The sequence below is a fragment of the Ursus maritimus genome, unplaced genomic scaffold (assembly GCF_017311325.1).
Source record: "Ursus maritimus isolate PB19 unplaced genomic scaffold, ASM1731132v1 scaffold_10, whole genome shotgun sequence".
In the NCBI taxonomy this organism is placed as follows: domain Eukaryota; kingdom Metazoa; phylum Chordata; class Mammalia; order Carnivora; family Ursidae; genus Ursus; species Ursus maritimus.
The window spans coordinates 12,428,994-12,445,886 of NW_024423344.1; the positions used below are offsets into that span (position 1 = coordinate 12,428,994).

The window sequence follows — 16,893 nt, forward strand, 5'->3', positions numbered from 1 at the left end:
GTTTATGATCTAGAAAAATTGGTTCTTAATATGGTAGAATTCTATGGGATTTAGGTAACTAACTTTTTTATATCGTTGAACCAAAAAGAGTTTAGATTCAATGACAAATCCATAGAAAGCAACACCATATATAATTTTTAATTACCATAAAAGCACCATTATATAGGACACTTAAAATCATATTTCACAGAACGTTAGAAAGCTGTTGGCCAACAAGAAATAAAGCATACATCCTACATGGTCTTACCTATCATGGCCTCACACCACATTAATCTGATTCTAACCTGCTGAGATTGAATTTGGAATCATGAATTCAGTATTGGTATAAGAGGGACATTCCAGAGTTGTGGTAGAACTTTATTGACTTAATGCCACATAAAACACCACGACTGGTCATCTTTCAACGGGCATGGCTTTGACATACCCCTGTATGATTTCTGTCTTGGGATGTTTAATTCCTCGCACTCCCAAACATCTGGGCAGCCAACTGATCGCACGCATGTCTATTTATAGGCATAATTTTTAAAACTGCTTAACTCTTCCTCTTAAAAAATGGTGTTTTATAAAGTCAGGCTTCTTTTATTTACACTATTAGCACAACAGCCAAAAGTTAATCAGGTTTAATCTTATTCAATAAAGTGGTAATTTAAAACCAAGGTGTGACTTTAAATAATGACACTGATTTCCCTCACTAGCTTGTATAGCAGTTAAGAAGGATTTGACAGGAGCTCCTGGGTGGTTCAGTCGGTTGGGCACCCATCTCTTGATTTCAGCTCGGGTCATATCTCAAGGTCGTGAGATTGAGCCCCGCAGCGGGCTCCACACTGAGCAAGGAGCATGCTTAGGATTCTCTCTCCCACTCCCTCTCCCCCTCCCCCGTTCACTCTCTCTTGCTGTCTCTCAAAAAAATTTTAAAAAGAAGGATCCAACATTTTTAACAACGACACATCACTAAAATAAAGGAGTAATTTCCCAAAGCGTCTACTTCGAAGGACAATATTCCCTTAGCTGTATGCTTTCTAGCATGTGCATTTTAAAGGAAAATCGGTGTCATCGTTGACAGCCACACATCTCACATTTTGGGATACACAGATTATCAAAGTAGCAATGGCACTAACATGTTTCCTGCCTCCCTCTTCTCCCCCACCTTTCCAACTTTCCTGATGGAGATGAATTTCCTGGAAAAAGAGATTACTTCAGAGAAAGTGGCACTGAAGCTTCTCTATATCGACTTAGGTGATGCCTCTGTGCTTGGGCACGTTCTCGGGTTTCAGTTTCCAAGTCCCGGTTTCCCTAGGGAAAGGGACTTTGTTTAATTCAATCTGCAGAATTCCCAGCAGCACACCATGCACATAGGAGCACTTTAACAAATGCTTGGTGAAGATAAAGTATAACGACTTCTGCTCAAAAACTTTCAGGTCCAACTATTTACACTGGAATTAGAGCTCTGACGGAAACCGAACCAAGAATAAATACCAAAATTTGCAGTAAAAACTGATTTAGGAAAATTTCGAATGCCTGTAAGATAGGCCTCCTAATATCCATGGTGACAACCGCCTCTTCTGTTAAAGGAGCCCTCGTTTGTGAAGCCGCCAGGAGCCCTCCGGTTGGGAAACTCCACGTAGGGATGCCAGTATCGGGCGCCGTTGGAAGGGGACGCGTTACTCCTGTCATTCCTGTCCTGGTTTCTGTTCATTCTGCTTGGCTTCTCTGCGTGAAGCACGCTGTGAAAGGTAACATCATGTTCGTACCGCTCCTTCATTCGGTGGATTTTTTCTCTGGGGACTCCATGAATGTTTCTTCTGCGTGGGAACAAATGCAAACATTTACTTAAGGCAGCATATCAAAAGGAGTTACTTGTATTTAACAGAGATGCACTCCCTCCTCTCAGGATTGAACTCTCACAGAAGCATAAGGTCTCCTTAAGGAGCTCATCTTTCAGGCTCCACGGCCGTTTTGCACGCCGCCCTGAGGCTGGCAAAGAGCAAGAGCTTCACAAATGGCTTTGTTTCTGGAAATCTCAATTCTGTGCCTCACGACATAAAAGAACACCGTGAGATCTTTTATTATATGTTTGCCTGTTAATCATGCATATCTCTATAATCCATTCATGTCAGTCCATCCTAGATACTTACAGATGCTAAGTAAAATAATCTTAAATGCAAGCGGGCATGAGAGCTCACTGGGGATATAGCTCGAGATGCGATTACCAGAGATTCCCACTACGAACCGGGCTCACGAACTAGGATTTCTACAACCCCCTCAAGCAAGCCTGATGAGGGTGCGCCACAGACCCACTTTGGAAACGCTATCTGCTTGTAACCGTAGAATGAACTGGTCATATTCCTGAAAAGTAAATTCTGATCTCACTGGTTACTTTAAATCACTGGCATTATCTAATAACACAGATAGTGAATATTAGAACTCATGCACTCAGTCAACAAGTTAGTGTCGCTTGGACATGTATTGCTTTATAAATCAGAAGCAGCATCTAGACCATAAATGAACCACAGACTGGTCAACATCTAAAGATCTTTATTCAGCCTAAACGCAGAAACACCACTGACATATGCAATCCCATGCAGAGAAAAGTGCTTTCAAACGCTCATTAATGAGGAAGCATTTCAGCAGAAAGTTAAATGTGTCCTTTAAAAGGACCAAGTCCAAGCCAAGGTTTAGCATTTAGCATTATATTAGAAAACTGACCCAAAACTAAAGTCTTCACATTAATAATTCCAAAGTTATCAATTTCCAAGAATTACCATTTCTGGCCTGAAAACTACCATGTCCATTTCCAGCCTGAAAAGATTCTTTTGTTCGGTCTGAAATACCTGAAAATAGCAGGATACATAATGAGGAACTAGAAAAACAAAGAAGTACCTTGCTAACTCTTGAACGTTGAATTTCCAGCGAGTGTCAGGTTCTCGGAATATAACTTCATAGTTATTTTCAAGTGCCTGATTTTTCAAAAGTACATAAAACATTGAAGACATGGTATGTATGTTTGGGAATGTTTATGCTGCCATTTCACATTTACTACAAATCCTTTCTACAATTCCTCCGTTTTACCAGTAATCCAAGGCCTGAGTTTATCCTAACAAGCACAGTTGGTTTATTTCCATACTTAGCCACTCTCAGATTATAGCATGGCTCCCAGTGATCAGTTTTGGTCCATTTGATCTAGTATGTAGGAAAATTATAAAGGTTCTTTGATTTGGGACATTTTTAAAAATAGATAGCTGAACTAGTTTTAAATATCCTGTTCACAGGTATGAGAAATGCATTCAGTGGCTTCTCAAAGTCCATTATATGATTATCATAGAGTTTCTTCTGTCAAATGCCCTGTCCCATCCCTCACGTGTTGGGTAGAAAGTGAGGGTACCATAGCAACAGAGCTTATGAAATAAAAGGATTTTCCCATACTCTTTACAAACTCTACCCGCCAAAATGAGCTTTCCCCTCTATGCAACACAGTTGGGCCCAAGGCACTGTGCCCCATCTTCCTCGAGTTTAGAAAATGATTATAGTCTCCATATAAACATCCAAATATTCTTTGCATTCATAAATTGGCTACTACTTTTTTTAATCTCAAAATCTGAACTTTATTATCACTGTTGTTTATTATGTTATACAGAACGAAAAGAGCAAAGTAAAAAGATTTCCTCTTCATTCTTGAGAGGGACCCCTCTAATTAGAGAAGGATTCAAATATCATAAATGGAAAATATCTAATTTCTGGGTCTTACTAATAACTGTGGATGGCTGAAAAAGATTGTACATTCTAGATAATAAAAAATAAAAAAGTAAAATGTCTTCCCTTCAGCCATTCTGCTAACTCTTGATTTTGAGTTGTGCCTTGATTAGACTATTATGTCCCTGCTCACTTCTCTCCCAAGGGGACTCTTGGTCCGTGAACTGAAGTGACCACAAAGCTGGTGTTCATCCCTTCCTACATGCACCCTGAGTCCCACAGGCTGGGCCCAAGTAACCCTGACGGACGTACAGTTCGAGAAAAGCACACGTGTATAGAAGCTAGTTTGCCCCCAAATTAAAAAGAAGCCATAAATAGATTGCCACAAGCCCCATTTAGAGATATTCCCTTTACAGTTAGCCACGTGGGGACTGTGTGTGACAAAATTAGACTGCTCAGCTGCCTTCCTCCTGCCCTGTGTGTTTCAGGATCTTTTCTCCTGTCTATATACCCGGTAGGAAGTGAAAACTTATTACCGTAAGAGGTGAAATATGTCTGAAAAAAGATCAGACGTATTTCAAAATTAAAAATACGCACAATGTTTTATTCATCTTACTGTTCTTTCCTATTCTGACAATAGAGAGCCGAGTTGTTATCTTTGTATATTTATATGCTAGTATCCTAATAGGGTTACAGTGCTAATCCTCCATCTGTTTTTAAACCAAAGAAAAAAAAAGTTGCCCCGGACTCTCCGGCAGCAAGAGTACCCAGCACTGAAATCCCCGGCTCGCCAAAGACACAAGTGTCTCATTAGCATCTGCCACTCTGCGGGTAGCATCGTGCGTCCCGTATTTCCCTGCACGTCTCAGAGGCTGCTCCCGTGCCTGTATGTCCGCCCTTGGGAAAACAATCAAGACAGAAACACTATCAAGAATTCGGACCAAGGACGATTTAATAATGTACCCTGAGGTGATATTAGCATCTCAGCGACTTTGAGCCATGGAACAACAGAGAAACACTAAAATGAAACCTCTTTACCTGCACCCTGAGAGAGCTACGATTAATAAAGATGAGATCGTGGCAGATCAGAAGAAGAGGAAAGAACAAATGTTGCAACTTTCTCACAAAATGTCCGTAACTGAAAATTCAGAATGATGCTTCTTCCTACCATGACTGCATAGGGCTTCATTTCCCAGGCGTGGAGGTTGGTATTATCAATAATAATGGGGGATATGCCATTCCTCATTGCTTTTCTGGCTGCAACACAATGTTACATAACAGTGAACAACATGCAACAATCAGAAGGGTGAGCGTACTCCATATTTTGTTATTTTTTTATCACAGTTGTCCTCATTACACAACTTTAGTGCCACGTATTTCAGAACCCATCACCAATCATTTTCTTTTTCCTGGAATCTAGGGAGGTTATACTCTGAAATTCTGTTTGGGGGGGGGGGGAATGGCAGAACTTTTGATTACGCTCCTTCTAGAAAACGTATTCATTCTGCAGCAGCTACAACCTACGTGCACAATAGGATTTCCCGGGGAATTTGGAAAGGAATTTGTCACCTCTTTTCTGGTTCCACTCATGCGCTTCCTCCAGGAAGTCAGGATTGAACTCATAGGCACCGTCTTCCCTGAAGAAAAAATCATCCGTGCTGAAAATCAGGGCCCTGGGAAAGTCGTGTTGCAATTGTCTAGAAAGTGGGGAAATAAGAGATGCTTTATGACTATGCACAGCCATCACAGAGACTATTTCCTTCCATCTCTAACATTTAGTGGTTTGTAATGATGAGGCCACCAGGTTGCATGTTGTTGAAATTCACTTTAAGGAGAGAGATGCTTATCATCTCTGGAAGGTACCAGTCCTTCACAGGAGGCAAGAGAGAGCCAACGGGGGCTGTGCGTGCGGCCCAACTGCTAAAACTCAGAAGCGTGGTCACCTCATTGACTTCCGCAGCACCAAGACTGACTCGAGATGAAACGTGGGAGGTCAAGGAGAAGGTGTGACGCTGGTCCTCGTGGGCGCTAGTCCTCACTGCCATTGTGCAAGGGATGCACCAGTGTGCCCCCCCCAGGCCCGCCCACGGTGCCAGACCCCCATGCTGCAGCCCTGCCCTTCCCCGCGGTGTCTCACCTGTCCCGGGTCCCAGCTCCTTGGAGCTCTGGTCTCTGTAACGACCCATCTGAGACACTAGTTCTTGCTGAGGTATGAGAGGTGGATAAAAGGGCTGCGTGTGTGTGCGACCCCTACCCAGGTACCAGTTTCCGTCTCAACAGTGACCTACACCGAATGAGGACAAGCACCCCAGAAGGCAAGAGGTAGAGCGGCCTTCCCCAGGCCTTCTTCAACCACCCTCTCACACTCTCGAAATAGGAAAATACCACAGCAAAAAGGAAAACCATCATGGAGGGAGCCCTTTAAAACAAAACAAAACCAACAGAAAAGCATAGTAAATTCTGCCCAAAATCACTTCCAAGGGAAGATATTTCCACTTGAAATCCTTATTCAGACAATTTGCGGGGAGAAGATGGATATGACGGTAGATAGTAACTGGGTGAATCTCTGAGCCGCCTCTTGTCATCTGTAGGAACGATGACTTCACCTATCCTGCTCGGTGACCACACAGACCTGGTAACAGGGGGGGCCCGGGGGCAGGGCCCAACCCACGTCAGTTTCTTTCTTCTGTCCCTGCGGCCCCAAAACAAAATCAGCAGGCAAGCAGAACACAGACCCAACGGATATGCGCAGAAAAGGAAGGGAGGAAAAAAGAATAAAAAGGAAAAGGCCTGGAGGAGAAAAGGCTGGAGAATGACAAGAACAGGAAATGCAAGGGGGGAAAGCAGAGCTGTTCAACCGTTGTTGTGTGCTTGTCCTTCTCCACGAGAGAAGCTCTCTTTAATCAGGACAGAGCAGAATGAGCATAAGGCACCAGAGCCCAGATCCTAAACCGGCTTCTAACTTGCTCTGCGAGCCTTGGCTTCAATTCTTTTTTTTTTTTTTTAAGATTTTTTATTTACTTATTTGACAGAGATAGAGACAGGCAGCGAGAGAGGGAACACAAGCAGGGGGAGTGGGAGAGGAAGAAGCAGGCTCATAGCAGAGGAGCCTGATGTGGGGCTCGATCCCACAACGCTGGGATCACGCCCTGAGCCGAAGGCAGACGCTCAACCGCTGTGCCACCCAGGCGCCCCCTTGGGTTCAATTCTTAACTCTTCTCTACCCGGTCAGGTGACCTCTCTCTCTCTAAGCTCTTTCCCTGACCGAAAACCACAGTTAGGCATCACGACCTACGAAACGGAGCTTCGAGTGAGGCTCGGATCAGATCAGATCTGGGGAAACATTTTGCAAATGGTGAGGCACTTTAACAGCCTAAAGTACTACTATTGTATTAATAGTTAAAATTTACCAACCCCAACTGTTGATATGCCACAGGAGTAAAATACACTGGAGTGTGCATGTCATCTTGAAATTACCGCAAGTGATTTTGTACGGCAGTGAATGAAAGAAATGAAAAACCAAAATAAAGCAAATGCCTCAATGTTCAAGAATGAGTGAGCACATTCCAGAAACAGTAAATAAACAAACATCTCCATCAAAATTCTTCAGCAGGCTTGAAAGCATTTGAAAAGAAAGCAGCATAATAGTGGGTGGGCTGAGTTGGTAAACAGGGAAAAATTCAATGGACATGCTCTTACATCTTGATATAAACAGGAATCTGATGGTCTCTCTTGATGGCCTTGTGGAAAAATGCAGACGAGAAGATAATGTATTTTAATACCCGGAGAATATTAGATAATTATCCAACTCATTAAACATTCACTGAGCTTTTAAAATATGCCAAGTACTGGGTGAAGTGTGAAGGTACAAAAATAAAACAGAATAGCTGCTTGCAAGGAATTCACAGCCTAGGGAAGGAGCCAGACACAGCAGACCTAACACTCAGTGCGAAGAGCCGTACAGAAGAAGGACAAGAGAACTTGGGGTCGGGAGCAAGTCAGACGGGGAAGCATTATAAAGCTGACAACAGTGGACTTGGATCCTGAGACAGGAGAAAAGTCTGCTGCTGGGGGAGGGGGTTAAAAGCATGAGAGGTAAAGCTCAGGTTTTGGGGCTTGTTACGAGAAGGAGCCCTAGGGAAAAACAGGAGCAGTTGAAAAGGGGCAAAGCGTATTTGCAGCAGTTTTCCATTCTGAGTGCTGTACGATGTAAAGAGAGATTTTGGCAAGCTGGGCTATGTCCAGAGAAGAGTGACCAGGTCAGTGTAAGGTCTGAAAACTGTGGACACCATGATGAGAAGAGATCATCAAAGGCTTGGGTGTTCAAAGTGCGAACAGATGGTAAAAGTGACTCATGACAGGTCTCCCATGCCAGGCAGCCCGTTGCTGGGAAGGGTAACAACCTGAGTTCATGGATCAGCAGTTCGGGGTGGGCGCATCGGGGCAGGTCTGCCGGTCTTGCCCGGGACCGTTCACGCAGCCACAGTCATCTGACAAGTGAGGCGTGGAGAGGTCTCAGCGGGCCTCCTGCATGGACGCGTCTGCCGGTGCTGTCGGCTGCCCCTCGGCCCATGTGGTCTCTCAACCTCGGGGAGGCTACCCCAGGCCTCTTCACCACCCTCCGTAGTTCAGAGGGCAGCAGTGCAAGCTGCTGGCCTTCCACCGCGTTCTGCCGGTCAAAGCAAGTCGCCGTGCTGGCCCCCAGTGAAAGGGGAGGGAACTAAGCAACAGGAGAGGTGGCAAGGAAATGTGGCCACTTGGTCTACCACGGATACAGAAAGTGACACCAAAGTATAAAGGGGATTTGATGGAACAAATTTGCCTCGTTTGCATATACATGTCTTTTATTTAACTTTAAAGATACTCAAGCGGAAAAGCCCAAATTGTAAGTCCAAACTTTAACCTCCAAAGCAAACAATTATTATGACGACACCTTAGAAAAAAAATCTGAAAGCAGCACTAAGGGGCGCCTGGTTGGCACAGTCTGTTAAGCAACTGACTCTTGATTTCAGCTCAGGTCATGATCTCGGGGTCGTGAGACTCGGCTCAGCGCTGAGCTGGCTTGAGATTCTCTCTCCCCCTGGCCCTCCCCGCACACATGCACACATTCTCTCTCTCAAATAAGTAAATCTTTAAAGGCAGCACTAAATGCATGTGTATTTTATATTTGTGACTATTTTACAGTTTCTAAATTATTTCCATCAAGTTATCTAGTCTAAATAATGAAAGCTGTATTCAGAGGTTAAATAATAGCGTAATAACTTATTTTGCTTATCTTTGTATATACTAAGTTAAGAAAGTTATGCATACTGGTTCCAAGAGGTTTTTTTTTTCTTTTTGGTCCCAGATTTGATATCCCTTCTAAATCTGGTTTTGTTTGTTTTCCTATTAAGTCTGCCAGTCATAGGTTTCGTTATGGTCTTTTACCATTTTCAGAGTTGAATTTTTCTTCTCCTGTACATAGCCTTGTCTACTCTTGTTTTCCTCTTTATGGCTTATATTATCTAGTGGAAGTTAATATTCTCACTAATGTTTCCTTTAAAAAACCCTTAGGACATGAGTGTCCAATTCACATTTTATTTCAATCCTATTTCTTTTAGAAAACAAAACACACACACACACACACACACACACACACACACACACACACAAAGAAACTACTGCCCCCCTTGACTGTAAAATTCTGCTTTAGATAAAAGTTAAATTGTTCAGGGCCACCATGGGGCTAGACCACGTGCTCATCATTTCCTAAGAGATATCTGACTGTAATCTAACTGGTCCTCCTAACCAACAGGCAGGCAAAAATCTGAGTGTTTTTCACCTCTGCAGCTCTCACGGAACCTGGGGAGGCTGGGGGAGTAGGAGGTTTGTCTGTCTGACCTTCCTGAATGATCATTCCTTTCAAAACCTTGTGGGGTTTTTTTGTTTTTTGTTTTTTGTTTTTAAGATTTTATTTAACAGAGGGAGAGAGAGCATGAGCAGGGGAAGTGGCAGGCAGAGGGAGAGGGAGAAGCAGACTCCCCGCTGAGCAGGGAGCCCGATGTGGGGCTCGATCCCAGGACCCTGGGATCATGACTTGAGCTGAAGGCAGATGCTTAACCAACTGAGCCACCCAGGCGCCCCCAAAACCTTGTTTTTATCTTCAGCTGAATGTTCAGTTAGCGCTGGCAGGTCCAGCAGCATCTGCAATCCGCAGGACAATAACAGCTCTCCTAGCTACATAAAGAACTGATGAAATAGACAAACCTTGACTTTCTCGAACTTAGGTGGAAGCAATAAATACCGCTCCATCAGCTTCGGAAGTGATGCGGACAATGCATCAGCTCTAGCTTTCTTTGTGGTGGCCAAGAGCTTCATGCAATGGGGAAAGAGACAATTATTTCCACATAACCTTCACTTCCACAGCCCCCCCCCCACTTAAAATGACTGCTGTGAGAGAAATTCAGGTATTAATCTTGATCTCACAACTTATCACTCTTTTGTGTAATTCTTTAATAGCAAATACCCATGGGAACACATTTACTACCTATTGGTCACTCATTCCCTGACAAAGTCCAATGTTACTATGTAATTTTGAGTTGCACCCCCAACTTTCCTATGGAAGTTTCCAACATGCAAAATAGACAGAATAATACATACACTCCCTATGGACCAATGACCCAGGTTCAACAAGTATCACAGCCAGGGCGCCTGAGTGGCCCAGTCGGTAAAGCATCTGACTCTTGATTCGGGCTCAGGTCATGATCTCAGGGTTGTGAGATGGAGATCTGCAGAGGGCTCCGTGCTGGGGGTGGAGCCTGCTTAAAATTCTCTCCCTCCCTCTGTCCCCCCTCCCTCCTGCACACATGCTTTCTCTCAAATAAAAAAAAAAAAATTATAGCCAATCTCATTTCACCTGCTACATACTTCATTTCACCAAACGTCCGGTCAGTGTTCAGATTTCCCTGATTCTCTCATCGATGTGTCCCTAGGGTTGATCTGTTGGACGCGAGAGCCAACAAGATCCACACATTGTACCTGAATCCATGTCCCTTATGTCTCATGTATTCCACTTTTCTCTCTCCTTTTTATTCCCACCTGAACTCTCCCCCCATAACCTTTCATATTTAGATGTTCAAACCCTTAGAAATAAGCCAAAGAATAATTCAATCAACATTGCTTACTCTTCATCTCCAGTCACCAACTGTCAACATTTGGCCTCATTTATTTTCTCTCTCACATACGGACTGTTGACGAACTATTCAAAAATTAACTTTCAGACATTGTGACATTTCGCTCCTAAATTCCTTGTCAAGTATCTCCTATGGACAAGGACATTCTCCTACATAACTACAATAACACGATCACATCTAGAAAATGAACACTAATTTATAATAGCTAATGTCAGTAGAATTTTTTAAATTTAAATTTTTTAAATGTCTCTGGTGGTCCCAACAGTGTCTTTCATAGGTTCAAGTACTGCATCTGGTTTTATGTCCCTTTGGTGTCTTTTTTTCTTTTTAATGTTCAGTTAGACACTGTATCATCATTAGTTTTTGATGTAGTGTTCAGTGATTCATTAGTTGCATATGACACCCAGTGCTCATCACAACACGTGCCCTCCTCAATACCCATCACCTTGTTACCCCCTTCCCCCACCCCCTCCCCTCTGAAAACCTCAGTTTGTTTCCCGGGGTCATAGTGTCTCATGGTTTGTCTCCCTCTCTGATTTCTCCCCCTTCAGATTTCCCTCCCTTCCCCTACGGTCCTACGTTCCACATCTTTGGTGTCTTTTAATCTAGAACTGTCCTCATGCCCTCTCGGTCTCCCTTTTTGAAGAGTCCAGGTCAGTTGGCTTAAGAACGCCCTACAGTCCAAATTTTTCTGATGGTTTCCTCAGGATTAGAACTAGGTGACACGTTTTCGGAAGGAAAGTACAGACGTAATGTTTGTGTACTTATGTTTGCACATAATGACCGTCCGCACTATCGTGTTCCGTCTGGTCACCTGGCTAACAGGTGGTGTCAGCCAGATCTCTCCTCTGCAAAGGAGCATCGATTCCCTTGTAATATTATGTCACGTCAGGCCAGGAGGGCAGAGATGGGGGGTGGGCGGTGACCCTGGGAGACGCACGTAATGATCCTGTTGCCCACCAACCTTTCCCTCGATGATCTTTACTTGCACTGCTGACCACTGCCTGAGTCAAGGAGTACGTTAGTTATTGCACAATGTTGATTTTTCTCATGATGTAATTTCTTCTATATTTACTTCGTGGCATTGTCTTGTAAAGAGGAGCTTTCTTTCCCCTTCCCTTTTAATAACCTTTAACATCATTATTCTTTACGATGCTCAAGTTGTCCCATATTTGGCCAGTAGCTACCCTTCAAGTTGGCTCCTGTGTCTACACTGTGTCTTTGTCTACACAAACCTTAAAAATATTGTTTTTCCTTTCTAATTAGCAAAGAAATCCATATTCAGTGCAGAATATTTTTAAGCAAAAAACTGCAAAAAAGGGGAGGTTCCCATATACCCCCATCAAAACATAGTTATTAACATTTTGATCTTCTTTCCAGGAGATAGAAAGGTAGGTAGGTGCATAGGTAGGTAGGTACGTAGAATTTCTTTTTTATCTGATGTTTTGTTACATTAAAACGGAAACATAATATAGAGCATACCAAGTTTTCACCAAACTTATTTCCAAAGCAGTTACTTCCCACCCCATGAAATCTCTTGCTATGACATTATTTTTAATGATTATGACATGAATATTCACCTGGATGTATCATAATATACTTTGCCAATGCCCTGTAATTGCATTTACTTTGTACCAACTTCTTTGATTATCAGCAAGATTATTTTACATGTGCTGATCACTTAGAGATACTCTTGTATGAATTGCATTTTCGTATCCTTTGTTAATAAACGTTATCGCCTTTTTACTGAATACGTAATTTTTTTTTAAATTTTATCTATATAAACTCTAACATAAAAGTCTAAACTTTTAGAAATTTTCCCAGTCATATGTATTCATCTTTTACTCTCTATTTTCTGCCTCTGATGATATATTTACACCAGTCTTTCCCACCCCAGGTTTATGTAAATATTTATCTTTGTTTTATTACATTGTACTCCCCAATCCATCTAAAATTTTATTTTGGTATCCTGTATTGGTTAAGGATCTAACTGGATTTTTTTTTTTCCATATGGAAACCTGGTTGTCCCAAACTCTCTAACTCAATACTTTGTCAATTTCCCATTGCTTTAAAATACGTTTTTTAGGGGCGCCTGGGTGGCTCAGTCGTTAAGCATCTGCCTTCGGCTCAGGGCGTGATCCCGGAGTCCTGGGATCGAGCCCCACATCAGGCTCCTCCGCTATGAGCCTTCTTCCTCTCCCACTCCCCCTGCTTGTGTTCCCTCTCTCACTGGCTGTCTCCCTCTGTGTCAAATAAATAAAATATTTTAAATAAAATAAAATACGTTTTTTATAGTCTAAATGATAAATAATTAGGCCTGTTCCTGGACTTTCTGTTTTGTTCACACTAAGCTTGATGTGTAAATTCTTCATTATCTTCTTTTCCAGTATTTTCCTATTTTTTAAATTATATCCAGTAGTTGTGAATCTTTCCTTTACACAATTTATAATTTTATTTTCTTATTTTGTTGGAGACACTTCTGACGGATACCACGTAAAAGGATTTTTTTTTAAGTAGGCTCTACGCCCAACATGAGGCTTGAACTCACGACCCTGACATCAAGAGTCACATGCTCTATGGACTGAGCCAGCCAGGCACCCCAAGGATATCCTTTTCCAGATGTGTTTGATTCTTCTCCTGGTGGGCTAAAATTGGTTGTCCCAATAAACTTTCTTTTCTTTGCAAGAGTGCTAAGCACTACACAAGGGGCTTGGCATATATTATCTCTCCTTAACCTTTATAACAATCTTATGAAGTAAATAATATTTTCTCTCATTTTTAGATAAAGAAACTAAACCTTCAAGAGGTTAAAAAATTGGTCTGGGTGTACACAGCCTGGTTGCCGTGCTGCCTGAATTTTACCTGAGATCTCTACACAGAGTCGGGCTACAGGAGTGTTAAATAATTGGCGAGCTCTTGTGTGTCTGAGAAAGACCTTCTATTGTCCTCACACATTAGCAGTTTGGCTGGATGAGAACTAGTGGATTCCAGTCCTTTCCCACAGATGTTTACAGTTCAATTGTGTTTCAGTTAGAAATGGGTTTAACTGCATTTAGCAGAAAACCCAGGTAACAGTGTCTTTGAAAAATTTATATACTACATATAAAAAATACAGAGATACCACATGGCCCCAGGTCAACAATGGATCTAGGTAGCTACCACCTCTCGTAGCATGAGGCTTCCATTCCTGCCTTCCTCCATTCTGTGCCTCCGAGTGGGCCCAGAAGGCCACTGCAGCTCCAGCTCTCACATCCATGTTCTACAAGGCAGAAAGAGGCAAGAGAGCCTTAAAAATGTAGTTGTATAGTTGGCACGTTGCCACATCCAACAAAAAGGAACTAAGGAAGTTGGAGTAGTTAATTAATAGTTTTGCAACAGTCTTACCAGTATATGTCTAAGTACTGAGTTCATCTTTTTATCACTTTTGTTTAGGTCTTCAACTCAGAAGTATGTGCTCTTCTATCTGTAAGCATTGCTTTGGTTGCATTAACTATGGTTTTATTTGATCATATTTATGACACATTTGTCTTCTATATTACTCTCTGATTTTCTGTACTGTGATTCTATTCATCTCTATCTCTAATGGACTTTCAAAGTCCAACATTTTCTTTGGATTCTTTTTTAAAAATAGATCTCATTTAGCTCCTTTTTCATTATTTTCTGTTTCTTAGCCAACTCCCTTCTTATTTCAGACACCTTAATATTACTTTTTTTATCTCATAGCATGGAGAGGAATTTTCTAGAAAAAAAACTTTAAATACATAGAAAAGGAAAAATAATATAACAAATATCTGTATACCTACCACCTGGAGCTATAATTGTTAACATTTTTCTCTTATTTGTTTTGTTGGCTTAAAATTCAACCAACCCGCTGCCCTTAAGTCTGGCATTCCCAACACTTTTACCATACTTTTCTTTTCCCTTTTCCAGAACACTTATCCCTTCTAACTTAATATATATTTTATCCCCCTAACATAATACATAATTTTCTTTATACTTTACATCTGCTTCCCTACCTCTGGCATACAAAGTCCATGAGGGCAGGATTTGTGTTTTGTTCACGAATTATTCTCAAGTACCATAGAAGACTGCCTGGAATATAGCAGACACTCAATAAATATTTGTTGAATGAATAAATGAAGGAAAAGTATATTTTTATATATATTCATGTTTATATACAGACTTAGTCCACTCCTTTTAACGGCTACATGTAGTACTCCATTATCAACAAATACAGTTAACGTTTATTAAGTGCTTACTATGTTCCAACAATATTCTAATGGCTTTACATTTATCATACAATGCTCAAATAGACCCCAGATAAGTACTGTTAGTAACCCCTGTGGTACGGATGATGAAATTAAGACTCACTTCAGTGTGTCCCTTTGCCAAGGGAAAAGAAAAGAAAGTTGGAATAGCAATACTCATATCAGACAAAACCAACTTTAAAATAAAGACTGGAGGCGCGTGGGTGGCTCAGTCAGTTGAGCATCTGACTCTTGATTTCAGCTCAGGTCATGATTTCAGGGTCGTGGGATCGAGCCCCATGTTTGGCTCTGCACTCAGCACAGAGTCTGCTTGTTCCTCTTCCTCTGCTCCTCCCCCACCCCCGCTCATGCTTGGTCTCTCTCTTAAATAATAAAATCTTAAAAAAAAAAAAGACCATAACAAAAGACAAAGACATTACCTAATGATAAAGGAGTCAACCCAAGAAGAGAATAGAACATCCGTAAATATTTATGCACCCAACATAGGGGCACCTAAACAGATAAAGCAAATATTTAGACAAAAAGGAAGAAATTGACAGTAATACAATAATACTGGGGACTTTAATACCCCACTTTCATCAATGAAAAGTTACCCAGGCAGCAAATCAATAAGGAAACATTGACCTTAAATAACATATTAGACCTAATGGGCTTAATATACAGAACATTTCATCCAAAAACGGCAGAACATACATTCTCTTCAAGTGCACATGGAACACTCTCACACATAGATTATATGTTAGGCCACAAAACAAGTTTCAATAAATTCAAGAAGACTTAAGTCATATCAAACACCTTTTCTGATAACAATGGTATGAAACTAGAAATCAATAAGAGAAGAAAACCGGAAAAAAACACAAACATTTGGAGACTAAACAACCTGCTACGAAGTGACCAGTGTGTCAATGAACACATCAAGAAGAAAATCAAACAATACCCGAGACAGATTAAAATGGAAACATAACTTTCCAAATCTACGGGATATAGCAATAGCTGTTCTAAGAGGGTTGTTCATGGCGATACAGACCTACTTCTGGAAATAAGAAAATCCCAAATAAACAATCTAACTTTACACCTAAAAGAACTAAAACAGAAGAAAAAACAAGGCCCAAAGTTAGTGGAAGGAAGGAAATAATAAAGATCAGTGCAGAAATAAATGAAATAGAGACTAAAAAAAGGACAACAGAAAAGATCAATGAAACTAATAGCTGGTTTTTTTGAAGAGATAAACAAAATCAATAAATTTCATGAAGGAAAAAAGACTCATCAAGAAAAAAAGAGAAAGGGGGTGCCTGGGTGGCACAGCGGTTAAGCGTCTGCCTTCGGCTCAGGGCGTGATCCCAGCGTTATGGGATCGAGCCCCACATCAGGCTCCTCCACTATGAGCCCGCTTCTTCCTCTCCCACTCCCCCTGCTTGTGTTCCCTCTCTCGCTGGCTGTCTCTATCTCTGTCAAATAAATAAATAAAATCTTTAAAAAAAAAAAAAAAGAGAAAGGACCCAAATAAATAAGAAACTAAAGAGACGTTGTAACTGACATCATAGAAATACAAAGAATTATAACAGACGGCCACAAACAAGTATATGCCAACAAATTGGAAAATCTAGAAGAAATGGACAAATTCCTAGAAACACACAACATTCCAAGACTGAATCATGAAAACATAGAAAATCTAAATAGACCAATTACAAGTGACAAAACTGAATCAGTAATTTTAGAACTCCCAAAAAACAAAAGTCCAGGACCAGAGAGCTTCACAGGTG

The 16,893-nt window shown here is 41.5% G+C and overlaps 1 protein-coding gene across 5 annotated transcripts in view; it reads right to left on the minus strand.

Moving 5' to 3' along the window:
- Positions 1–114: 114 nt before the first annotated feature.
- N4BP2L1 (NEDD4 binding protein 2 like 1) overlaps positions 115–16,893 on the minus strand; it is a 28,102-nt gene continuing 11,323 nt past the window's right edge. Inside the window, exons 2-5 of one of the 5 annotated variants that reach the window (XM_040621947.1) lie at positions 5,260–5,387; positions 4,859–4,947; positions 2,881–2,957; positions 115–1,802 (exon numbers count right to left, since the gene is read on the minus strand). In XM_040621947.1, coding sequence (XP_040477881.1) covers positions 1,535–1,802; positions 2,881–2,957; positions 4,859–4,947; positions 5,260–5,387 — 562 coding nt within the window. In that variant the 3' untranslated portion in view covers positions 115–1,534. Of the gene's footprint in view, positions 1,803–2,762; positions 2,832–2,880; positions 2,958–4,858; positions 4,948–5,259; positions 5,388–16,893 lie in introns of all 5 variants that reach the window. The other 4 variants (XM_040621948.1, XM_040621952.1, XM_040621954.1 and 1 more) reach the window with 4 other exon arrangements.